General features: G+C 38.2%; 3 protein-coding genes across 4 annotated transcripts; 2 read left to right on the top strand and 1 right to left on the bottom strand.

The window, feature by feature from the left end:
* The first annotated feature begins 3,158 nt into the window (after positions 1 to 3,158).
* kera (keratocan) lies at positions 3,159 to 9,965 on the top strand. The gene is made up of 3 exons (XM_043237768.1): positions 3,159 to 3,286; positions 7,306 to 8,180; positions 8,615 to 9,965. The coding sequence occupies exons 1-3, from the start codon at positions 3,279 to 3,281 to the stop codon at positions 8,776 to 8,778; spliced, it is 1,047 nt and encodes a 348-aa protein (XP_043093703.1). The 5' UTR covers positions 3,159 to 3,278; the 3' UTR covers positions 8,779 to 9,965.
* Positions 9,966 to 11,499: 1,534 nt separating this feature from the next.
* epyc (epiphycan) lies at positions 11,500 to 22,139 on the top strand. Of its 2 annotated transcripts, XM_043236207.1 has the most exons (10): positions 11,500 to 11,684; positions 14,212 to 14,395; positions 17,548 to 17,758; positions 18,011 to 18,277; positions 18,710 to 19,363; positions 19,695 to 19,778; positions 20,603 to 20,761; positions 20,997 to 21,199; positions 21,440 to 21,535; positions 21,746 to 22,139. In XM_043236207.1, the coding sequence occupies exons 2-10, from the start codon at positions 14,219 to 14,221 to the stop codon at positions 21,914 to 21,916; spliced, it is 2,022 nt and encodes a 673-aa protein (XP_043092142.1). In that variant the 5' UTR covers positions 11,500 to 11,684; positions 14,212 to 14,218; the 3' UTR covers positions 21,917 to 22,139. The 2 variants fall into 2 exon arrangements, with proteins under 2 accessions (XP_043092142.1, XP_043092143.1); XM_043236208.1 differs by lacking the exons at positions 18,011 to 18,277; positions 18,710 to 19,363; positions 19,695 to 19,778.
* A 704-nt stretch (positions 22,140 to 22,843) lies between these two features.
* Positions 22,844 to 25,605, bottom strand: si:dkeyp-38g8.5 (uncharacterized protein LOC568385 homolog). The gene is made up of 4 exons (XM_043236209.1): positions 25,467 to 25,605; positions 25,189 to 25,282; positions 24,912 to 24,999; positions 22,844 to 23,805 (listed from the first exon to the last, which is right to left on the bottom strand). Exons 1-4 carry the CDS (start codon positions 25,588 to 25,590, stop codon positions 23,083 to 23,085), a joined length of 1,029 nt encoding a protein of 342 aa, XP_043092144.1. The 5' UTR covers positions 25,591 to 25,605; the 3' UTR covers positions 22,844 to 23,082.
* Positions 25,606 to 26,297: the final 692 nt, after the last annotated feature.

The raw sequence follows: 26,297 nt of genomic DNA, 5'->3' as shown, positions 1-26,297 counted from the left end.
CTATTTTTAATTCAACTACTGGCCTCATGGGATAGCAAAGCATTCACTGGCTGCACATTTCAGAAGCTCAGTGGCTTGGCGGATGCAGAAGGTCATCCGGGTTCGCGTACTGTATCACGAATGCTAAACAGTCTGACATTCTTCCCATTTGGCATACTGTTTTTGCATAACGTGTAGCTGGGTTGTTCGCATATTCAGATGCCGTGCCAGTATTTGAGTTAACTGTAAACATTCATTCCCATCCTCAGCTTAGAACATACCTTGGATGAATCATAAAACAGCCCAACAGTTGGTTAGTTCTTTCCCTTTTACCTCTTCCAACCATCTGCTCCTATCTCTATCTCAAACCACACCTTCACATCAGGAACGTCAAAAGTTGCATTTAACATAACTACAGATCTTTCTGTACAAGTCTGAGCTAGCGCTAAAAATGAGTGTTTTAATTAAAACAGTAGAGTTGCAGGCAGACAACCCAGCATTCCAGAAGAATGAAGGGTCTGGGGTGACCATGTGATAGTTAGAAAGAAAGACACTGTGGGAGTTCTTTCTTTTGTCCATGTGTTAGAAACGGATGATGGATAGGCAGTTCTGGCTTTTTGTTTGAAATATCTTTACCACTTTATAGCAGCCTGGGCATTTAAATTCACCACAAGCTGATTTTGCAGGACCAAACACACACACACACATGCACTTTTGATGTTGATGACCAGATGTTGATGATGAAATGCAGTTTTCTGTCTCCTCACATTTGTTCTGTGGAGCACAAAAGGGAGTTCATTTATAGTATAGTAAGCATGAGAAATTATGAGTTTCTGGAGCATGGCAGATCTTGCTCCTTTCACATCATGATAGAGCAGGGTCTCCGTTACATTGATTGTTAATTAGATAGAAGCAGATCTAAATGTGAGTTTGCAGGCGATTGTAAGGAAGGGTTGGAGAAGTCTGAAAAAGATGTCTCTTTTCTCTTTTTTTTTTTGGAAACTAAGATATGACATTTTTACATTTTATTTCAAAAGCTTAAGTTGAATTTCCATTGCTTTGTTTTGTTTCATGCAAAAAAAAGTCTGTTATTCTGAGACATGATGAAATTTTTATTTTTAAATGAATTATTCCATAACCTAACCAAAGTGCACTGACACTGTTATGTTGCTGTGACAAAAGTCAATGTTGCCATGTCATATGTTTTGTGTGAGTGTGCTTGTCAGCTGTGCAATTGAGGTCTTGCTATAAAACTACAGTCTGTTATTCAGTGTCTACTAGACACTGGAGAGATTTGGTGGGAAAAGAGACCATTGTAATGTTTGTTAGCTAGTCCTCCTACAGCTGATCTCCTGAGAGAGGACAGTTTCTGCTCTTGCTTAGAATAGGATAGTTGTGCTACACTGTCATGCTATATGTGAGAACAAATTAAGCTTACAAAGGTTCCCTTGGGGGATAAAATCTGTTTATTTCATACATGTGATATTATCAGAAATTATAAACTTGATTTGTGTGGCTCTGCATTTACAAATGTTGGGATTTTTTTTTCTTTGACGTCAAAGTGAAATGGAAATTTACTTATTCTGTCTATCTGAAAATATCCTAATGGTTTTAATTAGTGTTTCAGTAAAATGTCAAACTCTTCTCAGAGTTCTCCAATCTTTTAGTCTGCCAAAACCCCCTACATTTTTACAATTGACTGCAAGCTCTCATTCTGATATGGCACCCAACAGATCTGCCACTCCAATCAACATTTATGGGTTGCACCATAATATTATATTTTTTTTATGAGAATTGCCGCTCTGCATAAGAATGGTGGAAGTTGCTTGACATTTGTAAAGTGCAAAGTAAAGTAGTGAGCTCTTTTACATCATAAGGTCCAGACCCTGATTAATCCCGTTTGTGATTGAATCATTCAGACTGTTTTTGTGAACCAGTTCATGATTAGTTCATGAGTTAGATAAGAATATGCTGGTGTAGATGCTTCTTTTGTGGACGGCCAGACATCTGGAGATCTGACAGGCCATGTGTGCTCTGTAAAGTACTGTATATGAGATTTGAAATTGTATGAGATTTGATGGTCCCAACTTAAAGGGCAGTTCTGCCATCATTTATAATGCATGCATTGTGGTGCTTTCATAAACATGTGTTGAAGTTGTTGAACAAAGTTGTTAAAGTTTGTTTTCTATCCATGCAAAAAGTATTCTCGTAGCTTCATAAAATTACAATTGAACCACTGATGTCTCATGGACTACCTTACTAGGCCTTGAAGTTGTCAGTTGGGTTGCAGGGTCAGAAAGCTCTTTGATTCATCTTAAATTGTGTTCCAAAGATGAAAGAAGGATATTTCATTTTTGGATGAAATATTTTTTTAAGAGCAGAAATCCTCTTTTTACAAGACAATAACATCCTTTCAACAGGATAAAGATTTGCTCCTTTTCAATTGAGCAATGGGACTTTAATCAGTGCCCTACCCAAATGAAAGACCTTCTATATCCGACTTTCCTTTTCTCCATCTTGAAATATCTACAACAGGATCCAGATGTTGAAACAGATGTTGCCTGGTTACTACCCACTGCCTTTCCATTCATTGCGAAGCTATGTGCAACTTAAGTAGAGAATAGAGACCTGCCGGGATATCGTGCAGGATTAACTCTCTAACATCACTGTGCCTTTCACCAGTTTTTGCATTCCAACTTAATTCTACCTTTCACGGGTTGGGACGAGTCTCCATCAGTGCAAAATGACAGCCAGATGATGTGCATTACCTGAGGGGGCGGCCGAGTTTAAAAGGGTGAAAAGAATCCCCAGTGTCATGAGAGATAGAGATATGTACTTTGAAAAGAAAGAGTTAAATGTCTCGAAGCCACCTGCAACAGTTTGAAGGGTGTCATATTTGCCAGTGTCCCCCAACCCCTGAGGCTCCACAGACCCTCACTGCACCAAGAAAAGAGTAAGAAAATAGAGAAAAAGTGCTATGCCAGCAATAAGTAACCAATGCATGCTTACTGAAAGACAACTCCACAAGTATGTTTGAAGCTTCTACACACCCCCTTATTCAAGCTCACCAGCTGATGTCAAAGGTTTGGCCTTGGGGAAGTTACACTACCAACAATAGTAATCTAATAAGACTGTGTCTTCTGATGCATGTCCGGGCCAGAAAGAAAGTGGGAGAAACTGCAGACTGGACTCAAACTCGAGAGGAGAGCAGGCAGACAAAGAAATTGACTGCAACCCCAAAAGCAGAACCAAACATTTCGCCTCCATCTGCACAAACCAAAATCAGCCCTGTGACTCAGATGAGCAGGTAATATTTTCATTTCTTGGTGATGCAATAAGGAAGTGGGTAGTTGGTGTATGGGGTTCATGGTTTTTCTAGATATTTTAAACACCACTTCCTTGTGTTCTCTTGAGACATTCTAATTTTCTGCTGCACGTCTTTTTTTTATAAGATGATTAATTTTGTATTTTAATTGTGATATGGAATTCATGTTTTTTTCTGTAGTTGTGTATTGAGATATTTTAAAAAACACTTTGTGGTACATACATTTTTTTCTACTGCATGTCTTTGTATAAGATAACGAATTTGTATTTTAAATGTTATTGGAAAATAAATAGTCAACAGCAATAGCTAGCAACAGGATCATGAACTTGAAATATAAATAGTAGTATCTAATTATTAGCTTGTGTGATAACTGCAAGAAAGTAATAGTGTTAAGATATTCACCATGATATTTTTAATCAAAATACAAAATACTACTAAAATACAAAATACTGTGTTTTTTATGACCATATCATCTCTGTACCATTGTAACCTACCAGGACAGTTTATTTTTAAAGGAAAGTCTTATATGTTGCTTGTAAGCAGTGGAGGAGGTGTGTTATGATGTGTAGTTAATTATTTCAACTTTAATTAGTTGGCATTAACGGAAGCTCAAATATAAATTCTACTGAATACTAATGCAGCTTTTTAAAGTTGACTAAATACAGAACTTTTCTTTAGAGGTCTCTGTTCAAATCAAGTTTCTTAAAAGCGTAAAGATGAGAAAATGGACAGTGGACATTTGGACGGCACTAGCCACAGAGCTAGAGCCAAATGTGGAACTGTGTGTAATTAACATAACTGCCTGAAACACAATGCCCCAAACAGGAAATTAAACCTCTTTGAGAGCATGTGTTTTCATTTAGGTAAAGAATAAAATTAGTGTTGACTATGTTGTCATTTCTTAGTCATAGTTTTCTTCCCCCATCTATGACGGATTTTATCCTTGTGCATTTCATTTAGATGATCAACTTCTGTTCCTTTTCATTCAAAGCTGCTGGTATATAATGCATTGTGCTATTAAAGATATTAATTCATCTAGACCTATCATTCAAATATTGCTTACCAGTCTCAAAGTTTAAGAATTTTAGGTGCATAACAGTTAGCATTAGCACTTAGCACTGAGCAGTTTGGACTGCTCCGATCCTAAGCAATGGAAGTAATTGTTTAATTCCCGACCTGCTGCTCTCATGCAAGTCTGGACAGTCCACCTACCTGAAGACTGGGTGACTAGAAAATCCAGTCTGAAATCTGTCAGTCATGTCTAGTCTCACAGGTGTAGACATTAGAAAAGCTGGCACCTGCTATGATCTAGGGCTTTTTTGTCGCAGACTAGTCGTAAACACAGTAGGGTGACATGTGATCTTGTTCTCAGAAATTATAGTGTAGCAAATCTTTTTCCTGTTGGACTATTAGATGTATATAAGTATTGAACAGTTTGTCTGAACTCATTGAAGCCATCATTGGAATAAACAGATATCCAAGATACAGAGCACTTTAATAGGCTTAAACCTCCTACAGCTAGATGCTAATTGCTGCCCTGAGAGTAACCTCTTGTCATGTCCTGTATTTCGGAGCCTAATGCTCTTAGTTGCGATTTAGTGTTGTAGACCTTGACACAGACCTATTCCGTGTTTAGAGCTCTTTTAGGTTCCTGTGAATAATAGGTTTTGAATTCTGTAATTGGATTAGGTTGATGTTTGTGCGCTTTGCCCTTTAGACCACTGGTTCTAACGTAGAGCAGCACCATCCTTGACACGAGATGCTGGATAATAGACTGGACTTCTAATGGTCGTAGATTTTGACTGGAGGAGCCCACAACGACAGAGTAAGTAGTTGTTGTTGTCAGCGGAATTGAGAGCAAGTAATGACACAACAAGATCAATAGTTGGCAGTCAAACAAAGATACCATATGTGTATACCTGTGCTTCAAATCAGCCTTTAAATCGAGACTATTGCTCCGTGGGGACAGAAATTTCAGTACATGAATTTTGGCAACTGTGCACATTTAATAACAAACATGTGCTCTGAACTTGTGCTCTGAACCTGCATTTTACCATTTGAACAAAACCAGTATCATATCATATACACAGAAATGGTAAGGCATTCTTGGCAATCCATCAAAATAAAAGTTTGGTTTACATAGTGTGGCAGAAATATATTAATACTATTTAAAATTAGAGTATGTGATAGGCTACTGAAGTACCACTAAAGTAAAAAAAAAAATCATAAAACTTTATTTTTTCAGAAATAATCACACAATATTTCTTATTAATTTTAATAGTAAATACCCTTTATTTACCAAAAAAATAAAATGTTTAAAGTTTCATAAATTAAAAGTTTTCGTACATTTAATTATTGTTTTACTTTATTAATAAATGTATTTTATTTTTTTAATTAGCATGTTTTTGTGTTTTGCTTTATTACAGAAATTGGTAGAACTGTGGATTTTCACTGGTATCGGTACCTAATACAGAAATGATGGTACTGTGACAACACTAATAGATAGATGGATAGATAGATTCATCAACTTAGTGGTCTGTCTGAGACATTTGTTTATTCAAAAGACAGGAGACAGGTGTTGTTTTGAGGGGCGATGAAGCATGATACATAGGCCTGTATTAGCCTAATTATAATTGGGCCAAGGCGCCCATGTCTTCTTTTGACCAACACACTGGCTAAGCATTGTCCATCCCCACAGGATTATGACTCTTGATCTCAAGAGGCTATGATTGGCTAAGGTTGTGTCCAGTGTGTCTGTCTGTGAAGGGATCATGAGATGTCATTGACACTACAAATAGGGGCAGGAAAGGGCAAAGTAGCTCAGAGTTGAGGCATCGGTACCAACAGAAAGAGATACGGTAGCAGAACCCCAAGAAGTCAAAGGTAAGGCTCCATACCAGAAAAAAGCTTCCAGAACTGCATACTGTGAGCTAGGAGCCATTTTTGTGCTTTGATCTCTGTAGCTTTGTGTTTAGTTAATCTTGCAGAAGTGCACAGTGATAATTGTTTATTTATGGCAGTAAAGTTTTTGGTTGTTTTTTTTTATGCATTTATTTAAAAACCAGTATGGAGGTCATGATTTAAAAGGTCTTTCTTACTTTTAAAGATCTTAACAGGTGAAGCTGACTCCACTTGATCTGTTCACTTTGTATCCAGGGCTTCCCTTTCATGCTTTCTGGTTTAGTGTGAGACTGCTGCCCATAGAAAATGATCTCCAGACAGTCACTTGGAACACAGGCCCAAAATTTCAACCAGATGAGACATATTATTTCATGCAAACATACTTGACAAAGCTCAAACTTGCATTGACAGATAAGAATGTGAAAAGACATGTTTAAAAATGTGTTGAATTGTCGATTTGAAATGGGAAAATTACAAACTGTCATTGGATGCCTAGTATGTAGGTGTACCTATAACATGATGGTCAGGTCTCGTTAAAAACCATGCTGTATTTAATCCAATTTCAATGCAAGTTATAACTATTTTATTAGGTGGCTAATTTGTACTAATTTGTATGACCTGGCTCATACAAATGCTTATGTTTTGTGAAAATATTTTGCAAGGTCCCCTATTTGTAGGAATTTGTAATAATTATCAGTTAAGAAATGTACTCCTTACAGCGGGATCACACGAAATCATATAATTTAATTTAACCACCTCATAGTCCAAGATGTAACTTCTGAATGGACATGAGTAGTACTGTGCCATGCTAAAGTCAATTATGGTTGACCTGGCAGCATATTCTGAGTTTAAGAGGATTACTACTTAGAAGATGAAGACACAGGGAATGATAATCTTAACTAGAGGATGTTCCTAAATTTTGTCAATGAGTTTATCCACTTAGAGAGAACCTGCTGTAATGTAGGGTGAATCTATGGATATTTTTAGCATAGAGGACAAACGTTGTTCCAGGCCCTGTGACAACTCTTTATCTCTGAGAGTTATTTGTTTTCAATATTTTTAACAGCTGTTTCTTCTTCTCTGTTTCTATTATTTTTCAGATTAAACCTAACCATGGAGTGGCTCATGGTTGCATTTGTAGCCCTACTTCTGGCGAGCCAAGTCCGCTCTGAAGAAATTCCATATGAGCACCTTATATCTCAGATCCAGGCATGTCCTAAAGAGTGCCACTGCCCTCCAAGTTTCCCCAATGCTGTTTACTGTGACAATAAGGGTCTGAAACGCATTCCTGTCATCCCTGCCTACACCTGGTACCTGTACCTCCAGAACAACCTGATTGATGTCCTGTCAGCTGATGCTCTGCGCAATGCCACACAGCTAAGGTGGATCAACCTGAACCGTAACAAAATCACAAGCGAAGGCATGGAGGCAGATGCTCTAAAGGCTATGTCTAACCTTGTACACCTCTACATGGAAGACAATTTGCTTTCTTCCATCCCATCTCCTCTGCCTGCCAAATTAGAGCAGTTACGGCTCTCCCGAAATAGAATTTCAAAGATCCCACCTGGTGTCTTCTCTGGAATGGACCATCTCACCTTGCTGGATCTGCAAGCCAACAAGCTACAGGATGATGCAGTAACTGAGGTCAGTCTGAAAGGCCTCAACAACTTGATCCAGATCAATTTAGCAAAGAATCAGCTAAATACCATGCCCCTTGGCTTACCACCCACAACCACACAGATCTTTCTGGACAGCAACAACATTGAAAAGATTCCATCTGAATACTTCAAGGGTCTTCCCAAAGTGGTCTCTCTCCGGCTCAACCGCAATAAGCTGGGTAATGGAGGTATCCCAAAAAATGTGTTTAATCTTTCCAGCATCCTAGATCTACAGCTTTCTCACAACCAGCTCACAGAGATACCCGTTATCTCTTCTGGCCTGGAGCACCTGCATCTGGATCACAATAAGATCAAGAGTAAGTTCAAAATCAAAAATCCTGTACATGCACTATTGTACATATTGACTTTGTATTTTTAGAGAAAATCTTTTGGTAATTAGCAGGGACCATGTTAATTCTGTTCATACTGTTGCCCATTTTTGGACAATGGTTGTATCTAAAACATAAGACTTCATGTCTACCATTAACTGAGTGCTTGCTTGGTTATCTTTAAATACTCTCTGGTGCCTTTAGGAACCTGTCTGAAACCTGTTTCCTTAAGAAGCACTTTCATAAGCAAAACACCATGTTATTGTCTGTGATTGTAATAAGTTGTAATAAATTGATTGACCTTGTATGGAGTCATGTCTGGATGACAAAAAAATATAGCATGCAGAAGTATATTTGGTAATTTGGATGCAAGTCTTTGATTTTATCAGTAAGATATGTATTTTTGTCTTTAATTTCCATAGGTGTGAATGGCTCTGACATCTGTCCACCCGGTGCACTCGATGACTACCTGGATGAGAAGGCTCCACGTCTCCGTTACCTTCGCCTTGATGGTAATGAGATCAAACCCCCTATTCCACGAGACCTGATGATGTGTTTCCGTCTCCTCAGGGCTGTTGTCATATAAAGATGCCACACCATCTAGATACTCCTGTCCATCTCATTTACCAGACCTGAAAATGTATGGAAGCTAAAACACTTGAAAAGGGTCCAAAAAACAGACTATCTATTTGCAAAGTCTGAAAATAAATATTTAAACTGCACACTGCTGAAAAGACTAGTTAAGACTAGAATGAATTTCAATGCGGGTTCAGTTTCACTCATGCTGGTCTAGTTCTGGACTAGCTAATGAAACTAATCTGATAAAGCTTTTGACCAAGAAAGCCCTGCTAAATATGCTATTTATGAGTGCTTGTGGGGATTCCAGTATCCAGAATATGACATATTCAGACAGTCTCCTGTTTTTGGTCTTTTCAGCAGAGTGGAAATTTGCAAGACTGGTTCACATTTGCATTTATAGATGGTTTCTCATGACTGTATTGTAAAACCACTGTGCCTTTCTTCATTTCCTACACATGAAAAATTAGCAGGCCTGCTTCGTGGGAAACACCATTATCTGTTAAAGGTTCTCTATAATGAAGAGAGCTCCAAAACAATTTCTTGATTTGCAAGTAATGCAATTTCCCCATCGGAAAAAAACAACAATCCTTTTCAGTAGGTGTAATATTAGCCAAAAACTGTTTTACCTGACCACACCATTCTGGAGTGTATTTGGACAGAAGAATTGTGGTCTGATTATGGAGCCAAATTTTTGGTAGTGAACCAAGTACATAGTTTGTTTGACTTTATTGAATGCATGGATACTCTTAGTAACAACAGCACCAAGAGAAGATTAACTTCCAGTTGTTTCTTGCCTCTGTTACAGCTATTGACATGAATTGTATTTTTTTTATTTCTACTTTTTAATAGCTCTTCACATCTTTGTACAATCAGTATTTCAATATTCAATCAATATTAAGTGTGAAATGAATACTGAGAGAAGCAGCCCCTTTGAAAAGAAAGATGTACTGAGACCTGTTTTAATAATTAATGTATAGATATAATTTCAATTTAGCAGATGACAATGGTACTACCAGTGGACCTCCTAGACGGTATTTTTCTCTAGAGTATACAAATAATGTGAACATTATTTTTTAACGCACAAATGTGATTATTATTTTTCAAAATGTGAGAACCATTGGGACTGTCAGAGGGGAAATGTAAGATGAGATTAACTTTTGTTTGGTGTTCTTGATTAAACTGGTTTCAATTGTCTCTGCATTGTCACTGATTCATTTGTCAAAGAAGAGAAGCCAAGCAGGTAACCTCTTTATAAAGGAATTTTATATATATATATATATATATATATATATATATATATATAATATATAAGCAATGTATTCTTATATCCATAATCCTACAACAATGTAACTTGTGATTAGACTTGATTTATTTTAATTATCACTCAGTTGCAGCTTTTGCTAAACATTCAGCTCCAGCTAAAGCAATTCCCGTCTATTAAGGTGGTTTGTTTAAGAATTTCAGTTGTATTGCAAAACTTCTCATGAGAATGTGGTGTATGAAAACCACTGCCAGCACATCTTTATGGTCCAAGAGCTTTGTGGTTACAAAAACTTTTAAAAACAAAACAGTGTGCAACTGAAGACTCTAGAACTTTCTTTTAAATATTTATACACATCGAGAAAGAGCAACAGTGAGTGTACAGTACCTGGGTATCAGTTGAAACAATAGCTTCATTTATTCTGCGATGCTTGATGCATATATTTTGGTTGCATCAGTTATGCTGACTTTAGACATACTGACCGTGTTACATTAAGTCCTCCGCCACACAGTGCAGGCTTGTGCAGCTTAAATTGATCGTGCAAGTAAATGGATTTCCTATCCAGTGGGTTTGCATGGGTATTGATGCAATACACGGTCCAGCTATGGAACTTTATGGTGCATTTGGTGTCCCCTAAATCTCAAATATAAAAAAGGCTGTATATAATTTATTAATAATAGCTGCACATTAAATTTAATTAAATGTGGCAGATAGTAGCACATAAAATAAATATGTTTGCACACCCATAAATGTCACATACAATCAAATGAAGTGAGATTAGTGGTCAGTAAAACTGCCAGGGACAGGTAAACATGTCAGTGAGACTGAAAAAAAAATATTATTTAAAAATCTGAATTGCTTGACAGTCCCAGTCCTTAAGACTAATGCTGGATTTTTATTTTGTGTGACTCAGCAGAATATGATTACTGAGTTGCAGAGAAAGTGATTTAGTATAGAAAAATAGACCGAGGCCTGTAAAAACATCCCACCGAACATGAAGCAGGCACTTGTATGGCACTTCCTGATAGCAGGTTTTCTGCAGTGCATCTCTGCACAGAGGTACTGTGCACAGTTGTAGAGTTTAAGCAGAAAATTCTGGCGCCGTGCAGAATGGAGGCCTTTTCTGCACTAACAGAGGAGCCTCACAGAGGGCCCATTGTGCGCCAGGGCCCGGCAGATCCCTACATGAAAGCAGAGTATCCCTAACGCTCACTTCAGGAAAAGGAAGACAAATATCTCATACTTAGGGCTGAATAACTTATGTGTCTCTTCAGGAAACTAAAAAGAAAGATGGTTGTAAGGGATTAAAGGATTTTCGCAGTTGGGGGTCTGTCAGTGTGCAAATTGTGTGTCTGTTCAGTGTGTGTGTGTGAGTGTGTGATGCAGTGTGGTATGGGGTGGGCGCTGCTGTTGATGCGACCAAAACTCAATTTCTCCCGTTTCTCAGTCTCACTTCTTACCTTCACACATACGGACAGGTAGGGCACACGGGTCTGGGAGTGTGTGAGCACGTACACGTCACACACACCCAGAAGCATCCGCACACAAGATACACACTCACCGTGAGTGACCCGTTGCCATTGGCCAGGCCCACCAACCCTCTGCCTGTCCAAGCTGAAGAACAGGACCATTTGGGAAAGGAGGAGAAAGAGGTAAGGGTTCTACTGTATGTTCTTCTAAATGCTGCTGCTATGCTTTAGAGCAGGGACCGGACCTAAGGGCTTCTTGGGCGCCCTTCTGACTCTTAGTCTTAGTGGTACTTAGCCAAAGAAGCTAGGCTAAAAAAGCTAGAATACAATTCACTGGCTGTACTGGGGAATGCATTTTTTTTGCAAGTTTTGTTTTGTTGCACACCAGGGTCTTTAATAGCCTTGTAGTTCTTGTAATAATAATGCACATTTGCTCAATTAAAGTAGTTTAAATACATATGACTGACTTTACTAACGCTATAATTATTTTCTTCTGTTTTTGGTTATGGATTTCTGGCTTGATTTTATAATATTTCCATTCTCCATTCTCTCATCTTCATGAATTTTCTTACAATAATGACAGTATTGTTGAAACTCATTCATAAAAGCTTTAAGTGGGTTAAGAGGAGATCTGTGTGTTAATGATGGCAATTTATGTGTGTGTTATTGGTCAGTTACTATTCCTTTGTTTGCGGGGTTTGACTGATATTTTAAAGCCTTTTAATTTATTTATTTAAGCCTGACCAATAAAAATAGGACTATTCTATGAAAATGTGATAGGACAGCTGAAAATACTGTTACAGGAAAGAGATGTTTGGTCATTGTAAATGTGTTCAGGTCAAGGGCCATATTATAGAAACTTCCAAATTTTGAGATTAGTTGTAACATTAAATCGCAAAACAGATGAAATTTAACAGATATGTGTGGAATATGTGTCTAATTAAGCTACAGTGTGTTTATGTGTTTATGCAATTTGACTTATTGGAGTAAATAAGTGATAAATTTGGCAATATTGGCAGAGCCACTTGTGAAGAAGGAATTGTAAAATCAATGAGTGTGTGGAATGATGTTGGGTAGAGCCAAAAACAACACTGGGATAGTTAGTTCTCACACACACATACTCACATGGGGTCTATGCACTGCAAACACTGTTGAGAGTGTGTAAAAGCCAAGCTCTGTGTGCAGTATAGTCCCTCTTTCAGCATTTCCCAGCTGAAGCTGTCAGGCTCTGGTACACTGAAACTTCACTGTGAGACAACTTTTCTTTCATAGATACAGACTGAACTAGTTTTCGAATCTAATCGATATCACCACTATATGATCTCTATTCATGATGTGATGTGATGGCATGTGTTGATTGGCTGTCAGAAACCCACAGGGAACTGATTTATGTCTAAAAATGCAGCGGTTTTTAGAGTGCAGCTGTGCCCCAAAATAGCCTTTCATGGAGAGTTACGTGGATATGTGTGTATGAAAGAGAGAGAGAGAGATAGAGGGAGATCGTAACTCATTGCCATGCTGTCCACAAACCTCGGTGGAATTTCGAACTTGAGTGTAGAGTCAGACACTCATAAAGGGGCTCTGTCAGAGTTCTCCCTCTCTTTTTCTCTCCGTCTCACCCCGAGGACCAGAACCTGGTCTGCCCATCAAGTACACCCTGCTCTTCCTCCACACCAGCTGGTCATTGCTTTCCTGTGAGCCTCTTATCATATATATATCTCAAATTAGCTCAAATTCTAATGACGATAATTGGTGGAGAAAAACAGCATTACAGATTTGACAGAATATGAGAAAGAAATATGGACTTTGTTACTTATTAAGAATATGTGATTAAGACCATGTGGAATCTAATCCCAGACTTTTATCCAGTCAGCAGAACTTCCCACCAAAATCAGCAGAGAAAATGGAAAAACATCTGCAGATTTCCTCTGGGTCAGATAATGACAATGTGAAAATTATGTATTATTTTCTTTCAATATGTATGGATTTGTAATAGATAATCTACCCACAATCTTAAAAAAAGAAAGGTGGGTTTACAGCAGTAAGACCCATTTCTGATTTCCAGAAGAACCTTTTAGTGAACAATTCCTTTACAAACCATTTTTTTTCTTATTGGGAAGAATATTCAATGATCTAAATTAACCTTTTGTGAAATAAAAATGTTCCATGAGTGTTAACCATATAGAACATAAAATAAAGAATGTAAACTTTTCCCATAACACATTATATTTACAAAAATATATTTTATATGTCATATTGTTTAAAAAGAAACCTTTTATGATGTCTGGAATCTCACCTGCGACCCTTCAACTTTAATGCACAAAGCAGTCATTGAGTGCATTCAAGATGGCTGCTGGGTTAGGTGATGACTTCTTGGCTCTTGCAAGTGAGTTAAAGACTTTAGAGGTTTATATTTCAGTATTACTGGCTGTCTAAATCCTAGTAATGAACACTGAGTTATCCAACCTTAAAAATTTGTGTTCCGTAAAAACATCTTTATACTTAAGGCCATAGAACCATGCAGAGACTGTAAATGCCAGGAAGGTAACAATAGACTGTTGACTAGAATTTTGCTGCGTTTTGCTAATCTTTGAATGAAAAATAAAAATTAAAACATACAACCAACCATTCATGTCAACTCCATTGCTGCTCTTCTACATTAACATTTTATGGTCTCACCAGACATTAATCCATCTGATTCTGTGTCTAGCAGGAAGATGGTAACGCTGAGGTTGATGTGGGGACTCCTGGTCCTGTGTGTGGTGGCAGCCTCTCCCCGCAGATACGTCCGACAAGCAGAACCAGATAACTACGACGACAACAATGTGGATTTAGACCTGAATGTGGATAACGATGATGTCTATGACTATTACGATGGAATTGATGAACCACAGGTGAGAGAGTCATTCAAGAATTTCAGGATTTTCCATAAATGAGTAATGCATTAACACATGAACTCTTTCATTCCAAACAAGCAAGTAACAGTACTGTTTTCCGTTATATATCTCATCTAAGTGTTTCGAATCAAGCCTTATTCATATTTGGACCTCGATTGCTGATTCCTCTCTCTGCATATTCATTAGTTTCCTCCAGTCTGTTGAGATGGCTAATGTTCAAGCATTGGACTCGGTTCTAATTGTCATGCAGGAATGTATTCCTGCAGTTTTGCTTCGGGGTGTTTGACAACTTTTCATTTGCTCTACTGATCCAAATGTTCCTGGGGATAAAAGTATCTAGCTATGTCAGTTTTGGTTTATGATTTCCATTTAGAAAGTAGTTTTAACCCAGCTGCTGTGCTTCAGGGTCGGTCACTGAGGGCATGCGGGCCTGTATTTACTCATCCTCTCTGATTTAATATCAGTGTTCGGCTGTGCATACTAATATTCATCCCTTCTCAGTAAAGTAAAACTTCATAAGAGCTGCAATTTTCAGTAAATTGCATTTATGATACATAGCTGTCGGTGACTTTCTGTATCATTTGCATTCAAAGGTTAGTTTTTGTTCTTGTACTTTGTTCAAAGAGCTGCTTGTGGACAAAGGCATACTGGTGCAGCAAGTTCAATGTGTCAGATTGATTTATAATTCTTTTTTTAATGTAACAAATTCTTGGACATATCATCTGTATGATGGACAGACCAGATGTTGTTGCATTGGAAATGTTCTCAGCTGGATTTTCCACTGGCACAACCTTCTGGAATGAGAGGCAGACACTGGCATTTTTTCCTGTACTGAAATACACTCACAATCAATAGTTGTACAACACTAGTCATATTTGTACTTTGAGATATTTTCACTTGAGTGGCATTTTTTTGGCTGTATGCACAATAACATCATCAGTGGTAGCTTAAAGCATCTAATTTTGCTGTCATTTCCTAAGCTGCATAGTAGGAGCATCCATATTGAAAATTATTTTCATTTTAAAGGAATGTTTAGTTAATAACATTAACTTGGAAATCTCTGGTGTTATTATACTTAATGTATACACATCTTTACATGCCTTATTAAAGGAAATGTTGCTGTGCACTGAGGTTTGATAGCCTGAAGTTAACCTGCGGGTATGCAAAAATTATTTAGTAAAACAATAAGACAACAACAACCAGTTCATTATCTTCAGCCTGGAAAAAAAAGTTGGGCTCAAACTGTGTTTGACTGGCACAAACCAAGATGGGTTTTTAGAAGAATTACATTGAAGCCAAGAGACTTAACTTGATCCTTATGTGAATGTTATGTTGTTAAACCCACAATCAAAAGCACACTTGTGAGTTACAACACATTTTTCTTGTGTAAGAATCTTCATTTTCAACTCTTCGGGATATTATGAATGTTTCATAAAGTTTGTTGTTCCTCACCATCTGGAGAGTTTTTTTTTATCATGATTATTATTAAGAAATGAACTGTTTCAGACGTGTGAAGAGGAAATGTTTCAGAAATTGTAGTCTGAATAAACTGACTAAATTGATCTTGGATAACTGAGTACACGTTGAGTAATTACAAACTGAAGTTGCTTGTACATGTAAGAGTGCTTGTAGGTTCCTCAGGCGCATGTCTGTGCAAATGCATGTATGAACAGGGACATATATGTACGAGCAGGTGTATTTATATTACTCTGACTAGAGCAACTGCTGAAATGTTGCTCCTGATGCCATGTGAATCTCGGGCTCCAATGGTTAGACTTATAAAATACTCAATATTTTTAGAGGTTTCTGAAAAAGCATAAAGCTATGCCAACCGAAAGCATGAAGGTATATGTGTAGATCCAATGCACATTTATTCATTTCTTTTTTATTTTTTATTCATTTCTAATCTCTTTGCAAATCAAATTTTAACCTAATGACCCCTGTATGTAAAAGCATAAAACAAACTGTTCCACTGCTTCCACCACACACAAAAATCCTACCCTTTCTGTCTAAAGAGCAAAATGCTCACAGGCTTGTGAGTCATAGGCCTGGCTGCTGTACAATAGATTTCGGTTGGGGTTCTAGAAAGCTCTCATGCAGCCTGGTATCTGAGTCACTAGCACTGTTTATTGCTTTACACATTGTTGATTACCCTTAGCAATCCCTTTAGCCTTGCATGTTTGGCTAGGTTTTTGTACGAAAAGCAATCATATTCTAAGCAAGGCCTCTCAAAGGCTTGTTGTTTTATTGACCCTCAGCATAGATTTTGGCCATTTGCCTTTATACCTGACTGTTGACAAAATTAAAAGTGTAGTGAATTTGAATAAAATTACTGCGTAGCTTAATAATGTTTTTTTGAAAAACATTTTTTTGTATTATAAGTTGGCCATTCTGTGTGACATCTGAAAGACATCTCTGGAGTTAATTCAACACTCCGGAAAGAAGATGTGGAGAAAAAAATGAATTTTTCTGCTACCATGTATGTCTTGGTTCCACAAGGACCATTTCTGAAGAATTGCAGCCGCTTGCAGATGAGACTGTGAATGGTTTCACAGCTCCCCACTCTGGATTGTAGTGGAATCAAATACAAGAAGGCTGATAAAACTAGTCATCATTACAACATTTTCAGAGTAAAAGGAATAAAATCAGCACATGTATATGAATTGTCTCACACCTTTTAGCAAAAATTAGCATTTATAAGGAAAAGGATGACTTTGAAAGCTTTGAACGCATAGGCAGATATCCAGTGAAAAGACTATTCTCTTTAAGTGGGCCAGCCATTTGCGTAGTCACACATTTTACTGATCCTCAAAATCTGCTTCTGTTACAATGACTTGTATTAATGTGTGTGTAATTTTTAAAAACATATGAAGTTTCTAGTCATCCTCGAGACTTTGATTAATTTATTCAGTTGTGTTTAATAGGAGCTAAACTCCACCTCATGGTGTCCTTCCAGGACCAGCATTGGATATCTTAACAAATTTAGATAATTATGTTTCACTTGTTTTCTGGAAATTTTTTTAAACCAATTAAACATTAAGTATTTTAACCACGATTATTTAAACCATTGGCAGTATGCAAAAAGCCTTGTTAGAGTTTGTAACGTAGCAAAATTTTGTATAATGTACTGACCTAAATTCTTCTTACAGATAGAGATTGGCACCTTGAGTCCTGATGAGGACATTGATCCTTCACATCATGCCTCATTGGAGGAAGAAGAAGAGGAGGAGGAGCATGTGGAACATGAAGAACGGAGGACAGTTGAGGGGAGAGAAAACAAGGAAGTGCCCATAAAGCCTCAGTTTATTCCATCAGGCTCTGGGGAGTCTGGGACTCTGATGGGCCCTAGTGCACAAGGAGGTCTGTACTATGCATGGACAAATGCTACTAATTTTCATGACCAGCCTGACAACCATTTCATCATGCTGTCATTCCATTTAACTGGCAATCTGATTGGTTAAATGTGTTTTAATAAGTCTTTAACTTGCTTTGTATGTGCGTCATATTCAAATCATCACTCATAGTGTTTACTGAACCAGTCCATATGGTATGGTTCTAAGTGTAATTCTAATTCTAACAACTGTTCTAACACCTAACCTTGTCTTGAACAAGAGGAGGAGCTTCGTCTGACGCCCATTGACAATCTTCAGATTTCTGGGGACATTTCGGGTTCTGGTGACTTGGGTTCTGGTGACTTGGGTTCTGGTGACTTGGGCTCTGGAGACTTACTTGATGACAAAGCGTCCGGTTCTGGAGAGCTTTTGGGCTCTGGAGGTTCTGGGGGCTCTGGCGACATATCAGGTTCTGTGGACTCAGAGGACCCTGGTTCTGAAGTCTCTGGGCTTTTTGGTTCAGGCATAATATTGATCTCAGGTGGAGGTCAGTACTCAGGACTTTGGTTTGCTTTTTATATTTACACTTTCAGAAAATATGCTTTAAAATGGTATCTTTATGGCTACACTAGCTTGTCACTTGTGCCTTACATCCCTTTAAACAGTGCATATCGGATGTCCCTTTAGATTTTTTTGAATATTATAGTTAGGATTTTTGATTACTTTAGCACAATGTATTTTTCTGTGGGGAGTGCAGTTTATTGTCTCTGCCTGTTAGACCTTGGTGGGGTTGGGATTTCCTGAGTATTTTAAAGCAAGGAATCACAATTTATAATTCACAACCATTTAATAGTTTATATTGGTTAAAATGTTGTTTCAAAAGGGATAACTCATAATAATTTCCAGCACTACTATTATCGCTAATCTACTTTTGAGGAGGCTAATTTCTTTCTTGCCAACCCACCTTGTCTCTCACAAGAGGAGGAGCTCCACTTGACGCTTGAAACCATTCCACACGAGGCCTCTGGGGATTTTGGAGAGTCTGGAATCTCTTGGGTGTCTGGAGCTTCTGGGTTACCTGAGGTGTCAGGAGAGCCTTCTGCCTCTGGGGTTCTTGATGTTTTTGAAGAGCCTTCTGGGGTACATGAGGTATCAGGAGATCCTGGGGCCTCTGGAGTACCTGAGCTGTCAGGAGAATCTGGGGCCTCTGGAGTACCTGAGCTGTCAGGAGAATCTGGGGCCTCTGGAGTACCTGAGCTGTCAGGAGAATCTGGGGCCTCTGGAGTACCTGAGGTGTCAGGAGAATCTGGGTTTTCTGGAGAACCTGGGGTCTCTGGGGTATCTGAGGTGTCCGGAATATCTGGGGTTCCAGAGATTTCAGGAGAATCTGGGCACTCTGGTATACCAGAGGTTTCTGGGGGGTCCGGGACCTCTGGGTTGCCTGAGGTGTCTGGAGAGCCATTATTCTCTGGGGTGACTGAGGAGCCTGGAGAAATTGAGCCTGTGGTCCCTGAAGAGTCTAAAAGGCCTGAGGCCTCTTGGGAGTCAGGAGAGTCTGGAAGCACAGAAGAGTCTGGGGTGACTGAAGCCCCAGTCGTCACCACTGAAATATTAATACCTGACTTAGATGAAGGTCAGTACCATGATGTGAATACTATGCATTTATATAAAATCTGGATAATTTAGACAAGTTTAGCAAGAGTTATGATCACTATTGAACTTATTGTTGCGCCCATCTATTCCTAGGCTCTAAGCAATCCTCTGACATTATTCCCTCTGTGACACCCATATACTTCATTTAACTGTCTGACCTTGTTTAAATGTGTGTTCATTTGCATTTGTGTAACAATAACAATAACAATCATTATAACTTTTCAGTGTCAGTATTACTCACTGTCTGTCCTGTTCCATTGTCCATGTGCTAATCTGTCTCCTAACACCTTCATGTTGTTGTGTTTAACAAGAGGAGGAGATATTCCTAACTACCCCGGCCACTCCCTTGGAGGGGACTGGGGGTGATATAGGGTCAGGGATACCTGATATAACAGGTCAGTATTCCACCTGAATCATTCTGAAGGCAGTTAAATAATTCCATAATATGTATCCTGAGTAGTTCTGATACCTTTACATTGTATTACCTAATTAAGTTCTGTTGCTACTTACATATCACTATGAAGATCTGTTCTGCAAGATTGTGCAGGGGTGTCCAATCCTGCCCCTGGAAGGCCACTATCCTGAAGAGTTAAGCTACAAAAAAACTGCCTGGAAGCTTTTTAGTCCTCTTGAGGACCTTGATTAGATGCGATTATTTGGGTAATGGTACTAAAAGGGGGTTTTATACCAGAATAACCTCTCATAGTTCCTGGAACTATTGGCAGGCATTCCTGCTTTTTGGCAGAGATAGGAATGTATTTAGCTGGAGGAACTCAATTCTATATAAGCTACCAGTGACACACAACACACAACAAAAACAAAACAGATCACGCCATTGTCCATTGATGTTTAAATTTGTAAATGTTGCGAATAACGCCCTGTCAGCCGCTTAAGAGAACCCAGTGCAGGTGTGAATGAAAACAAGGAAACGGCCAAAAGTAAACATGAACCACCCTGCTGGCTATTTAACAAAACTATGCAATGCAAATGTGTCTATTGTCTGCAATAAAGTGGCCCTCTGGGAGCAGGATCAGGTGTATCTATGCTATGCTGTATACAGACTTTTTAGTCTCTTAACGATATGATACAAAAGTGCAAAAACTATTTGCCTCATGTTTCCAAAAAGGCAGCTATTGGCACATGCATCAATACAGTTTCTGTGTTTTAATATGTATTTGTGTTTTGTCTTCTGAATGCCACCTGTTAATTTGGCGGTAAGGTATGGGTACCTGTATGCTCTGCACCTGCTTGGTCGGATCTGTGTACTGTGATGACCTGAAGCTGGACCGTGTTCCTCCCCTCTCCAAAGAAACCACTCATTTCTATGCCCGCTACAACAAAATTGCTAGGATCGGCAAGTCTGACTTCGCCAACCTGAGTATGTGGCAGTCAAAGTTTTAAGCATGTCACAGTTAAATTCAAGTCAGTATTTAAGCAAAATTGACAAAAAAATAAAATTTCTAGCTGAATATCTTCTTTCATTAGGAATAGGTTACATATTACAGAAGTAAAATGGGTTGTGCTATTGAAGCCTTAGCTTGACGCTAAAATGTGAATTTGATGTTTTCATAACCTTTACTGAATGGTCTTTTTGTCTTCTGTTTGTCATAAAGATAAATTAAAGAGGATCGATCTGACTAGCAATGGCATTTCTAGGATTGATGATGATGCTTTCTTTGGCCTTCCTGCTCTGGAGGAGTTGGTATTACGAGAGAATAGTATTAGGCAACTTCCTGCTCTGCCACCCTCTATGACCCTTATTGATGCCTCTCTCAACCAGCTGGGCAGTACTGGCATTCAGAGAGAAGCTTTCAAGGTAAAAAAAAAAAAAAAAAAAAAAAAGCAATATTCTTTTTGAAGCTTTCCTTGATTCTGTAATAGTCTACTGTTGTACAAACAGACCTGAGGGTACAACTTAGTTAATTTAAATGAGAGAAAAAACAGATAAAAACATCTACATTCTTTTGCTGCTATTGTTCTTAACTAGATGTGTTGAATGTACCTTGGGCGATTTTGTTTGACAAGGTTGGCATCAGCTCTTGTTTTCTGTTTCCAGGACATGCCAGGCCTACTCTACCTTTACCTGACAGAAAACAACATAGACCACATCCCGGTTCCTTTGCCTGACAGTCTGCGCTCTCTGCACCTACAGGTACCTGTACTCCCACCTCACTAGTGCCACCTTGTGGACGTCCAAGGCACTTGCCAGCAAACTGAAAATAACATTTGTGTATAGGTTTTAATTTAAAGAGCTAATTTACTTTAAAGAAGTCTTCCTGGTGATCTGCACAGTGCTTTCTAAAGAAGCCTCGACATCTTTGCCGAATGCTACATTGACAACATTCTCCGGTTTATCTTTCAGAATAACAATATTCAAATGCTGCATGAGGACACCTTCTGCAATCCACATGACTTGAATTACATCCGCAATGCTCTTGAGGACGTTCGCCTGGACGGTAATCCCATCAACCTCAGTAGAACCCCACAGGCCTACATATGTTTGCCACGTATCCCCGTTGGTGCCCTTGTTTAAGCAGAGAAAACGCACACTCAAATGCACGCGTACAAAACTCACACGTATGCACATGCATCAAAACTCCTCTGTGCGTACCTCTCTCTTTTTTTTTTTTTTTTTTTACTTTGGGCTCAAGCAAACACTTGGATATGAATGGCTGTCTTTAAAGAAGGTTGGCATAAATACATAAACTCACACTCTCACAGGAGTTCTGGTGGACACTTCCAACTCTACGCTGCTTGTGTTTCTACCTTTTTACACAGTGCACACTTTTCATAATGTAGGTGGTTCGTAATCAATTTTGGATTTATGACGTCTCAAAAACACATACGTGTCTAGCCTCATAAACAATCTCTTTTAGAGAAACACAGAACCATGCATAACTCCGAAAGTTTTTTATTTATCAAATACTAATGAGCCTTTGAGGAAAACAAGATGTCATTAATTTACAAGTGCAAATATGAACAAAACCGCACAGAAAAGCCTTTTTGTGTGCTGTACTGGTTGCCTGTCTGGGGTTAGCTGCAATAGCCAGCCCAAATTGTTTAAATATGTTTGTTTTGTAAATTAAATATTGTTAATATTCATATAGAATTTAACAAATGTTTATCATAATTAGCATAAACTAATTGAAGCTGGCGCTCAATGAACTTTTTGAAAGGTAAATTTGACTAATGCAATAAAAGAAGCATTCTAACAATTAATTTGTTGTAAAGTCTGTACTGTAATATAAATATATATAAGCTGTTTTTTTTATTTTACAAGAACTGCAAAATGTTGTTATATCACAAATTCAAGCTGTTGTTATGACCAATGGCCTTCAAAATGAACATTTCTGACCTGTTGTATTGGCTGAGGGGTTTGAGAATGACTGGGGGAGAATGGGGGGTAAATATTAGCTCAGCATTGTGTGTTTTGTATGGAAATAATCACACCTGAATAAAGTTTTCTGATGACCTCTCCAAAACAGAGGTGGCTTAACGTTTTCATTGATAGCTTCAAAGGCATGAAAGCAACACTTATCGCTCTCTTAAACAAGCGTAGCTATTAACATTACAAAACCAATCACTGTAACACAGCACAATGCACTTCTGGCAACAGAAAACGGTTTTACTTCAAACAGAAGTTGTACAAAAATAATGACATATACATAATGGGTCCCGTTCAGAACATGTAGTTCCATTTTAGAAGTTCTCAATGAGCTTTTCAAACAGGTTGAGGAATTTCTGCCTCCTCTCTAAGGAAGCCGGTTCCATCACTAAGGGAATTGAGGTATCAGTTCCTTCTGTATTATCGTTAAGATTAGCCGTCTGCTCCCCTTTTTCTGTCCCGCGCTGTTGCTCTAGGACGGCCCGCTCTCGTTCAAGCTTTGCCCTTTCTCTGTCGAGAATCGCTCTTTCCTTTTCCAGCTGAGCTCGGATATACTCCACAGAGGCCCTGTCTCTCTCCACGGCAGCCTTTTCTCTCTCCAGAGAGGCCCTGTCTCGGTCCAAAGCTGCGAGTTCTCGCTCCACTCCCGCTCTTTCTCGGTCTAAAACCATCTTTTCCCGCTCCAGGACCATCCTCTCGTATTCAATAGCAGCTTTGTCGCTCTCTAGGATGGCCCTCTCGTGCTCCATCTCATCCCTGTCTCTGTCCAGCTCCGCCCTGTCTCTCCCCATCTCTTCAGACATCATGTCGTCCTCTTCGACGAAAAGCTCGATCTCGCTTCTGTCCGGCTCCCGCGCTCTCTTGCTCCTCCTGCGCGTGGTGTTGTTCGGGCGATACTCACTGTCATCGCCCACCGTCGAAGTGTCTAGAGTGACTTCGCTTCCTGCAAGTCTTCCCTCCATGGCGTCGTCCATGAGGGAGAACCACGGCCAGTTAGTGGGGTTCACTGAGACGCCAGGTGGAGGATTCTTCAGTTCCTGTACGAGGTACACAGATGCAAACAGTCTGAGTGCACAATCATGCAGATTAGGGTTGTAGAGTGTAATAACACTATATGACGTTCAGAATTATGTGTAAATCAATATGTAATGGCATTTAATGAAGTTCAGATGTTTATGTGTACCACAAAAGCAGTAGCACGGGTATATTTGTAGCAATAGCCAACAATACATTGTATGGGTCAAAATGATAGATTTTTCCTTTATGCCAAAAATCATTAGGATGATAAGTTAAGATCCTGTCCCGTGAAGCTATTTTTCTAAATTTTCTACCCTAAATATATAAAAATTTTATTTTTTATTAGTAATATGCATTACTAAGGACTTCATTTGGACAACTTTGAAAGTGATTTTCTTAACATTTAGATTTTTTGCATCTGATTTTCAAATAGTTGTATTACTTTAATCAAATATTGCCATACCTAACAAACAATACATCAAAGGAACAATATATATATATATATATATATATATATATATATATATATATATATATATATATATATATATATATATAATATTTACCCTTATGACTGTTTTGTGGTGCAGGGTCACATTTAGTTGTGTAACTGGATGTGTAACTTTAATTAATGTTATGTGTATTTATATAATACACTTGTGCACCATACCTTTTAAATAAGTTATTTATATTTTACTACACTTTTTTTTTTTTTACAAAATATCTATAAAGTTTATTACATTCTGATGTTTAATATTAAATGTTATTATTATGTTATTCATTTTGTTTAATTAAAAAAATGCTATGCACTATATAAAAAAAATATATATATATATATATATATATATATATATATATATATATATATATATATATATATATATATGAAACATGTGTAATACACTATGAAATATATTTAAAAAAATATCTAATAATTAATAAAAAAATGTATGCATTTATACATTAAACCCTTTACAGGACTATCTAAAGAGAGGTTTGTGAAATCCTGAATTTTGAAGTTGAATGAGGTTGCGCTAAACGGGCGATATCCAAAAAGTTGCAGTGCTTGGGGCCTGTGGGACAGAGTGGAGAACTACTGAACATTCATAACGTGGCATTAGCGTACCTTATACTTCATCTTAAGGTTTTCCCATTTCCTCCTGGCCTGGCTTGCAGAAATTTCCCTTTGCAGACCCAGTTCTTTCAAGATGGCCCTATGGCACAAAGGCATGCAGACTTTACACACTAATTGCTGCAGGTTGTTGACATAAACATCCACTGTATGCTTCTTTATAGATGCAAAGACTGTGTGTGTGTGTGTGTGTGTGTGTGTGTGTGTGTGTGTGTGTGTGTGTGTGTGTGTGTGTGCATGTGTAACTCTCTGCTGGTGGTGACTGGTCTACCTATAAGCCAGAGTTGAAGAATTTCTCTTTCCAGTGAAAAGTGAGTCGTTGGTCACGCGCAACTTCACGAATCTAACGAATTCTTCATTTGACACTTGAAACACACACACACACACACGGAAAATAAACACAAATGCTGATGTTAATAACAGTAGGGCACGTGATTTGTATAATGCATGCATTCAATTTACGTGGCCAGCTCAGTGCTGAACTGCTAAAGTAAGACAGTTAATTAAATGCATCGGGACTTTAAATGCATGAAATTAATTGCTACTCACTTTTATAAATGAATTCTGCATGGTCTGGGCCATCCTTAATGTCCTCGGAGGGACTCTGTACAGTGTAAAGTTCGTGGTCCATACTTGCGTCTGTTGTCTTTGAGTCATCAAGTGCGCTACTCATGGCGCTAGTGCACAAGCGAAGGGCACTAGAAGAGAAAATGGAGGGTTTAGGTTCATTTCTTCTGCAGTTGGTTCATGACGGTCCGAGTGTGCATACCGCCACCCAGTGGACCGCTGTGATACTACAAGGTAAAAAGTCCGCGGCAAAAGGTAGTGTGTAAAATGTGCATTTGATATAGAAGCAGATACGCACAATAAATTGTTGGTTTGTTCACATATTATATCGGAGATATAGTCTACATACTATTCTAGCTCTGAGGATGTGTTTGTTTACCGAAAAACAAATAAAAACGCAATAGAACCCTGCCCAAAACACAATAGAACATGTAATGGATTTAATGGGAATAATATTGGTTTTAATGTAAAGTATATCATGTCTACTGGTATGTGATGGATTCTAGTGGTTGGACTTTAAATCCTATCGGAAAGTGTTTTATTTAACAAAATAATTATATTTATATTAATTAGTTATATAACAAAAATTGTAATGGCCTCACTGAAAAACAGTTAATGGCCCATAGTGATGTTTTAATAGAAACCATTAGGAGCCACAAGGTTTCTATTGGGCTTCTATTGAGCGACACATTTGAATGGAGAAAGCTACGTGAAAATCACGTTATATTAAAAACACTGTAACAATGCATATATAGTATATATATATATATATATATATATACATACATATATATATACATGAAAAATAGATTT

The sequence above is a fragment of the Puntigrus tetrazona genome, chromosome 4, assembly GCF_018831695.1.
Source record: "Puntigrus tetrazona isolate hp1 chromosome 4, ASM1883169v1, whole genome shotgun sequence".
In the NCBI taxonomy this organism is placed as follows: Eukaryota; Metazoa; Chordata; class Actinopteri; order Cypriniformes; family Cyprinidae; genus Puntigrus; species Puntigrus tetrazona.
This window is presented reverse-complemented; position numbering and strand designations above follow the sequence as displayed.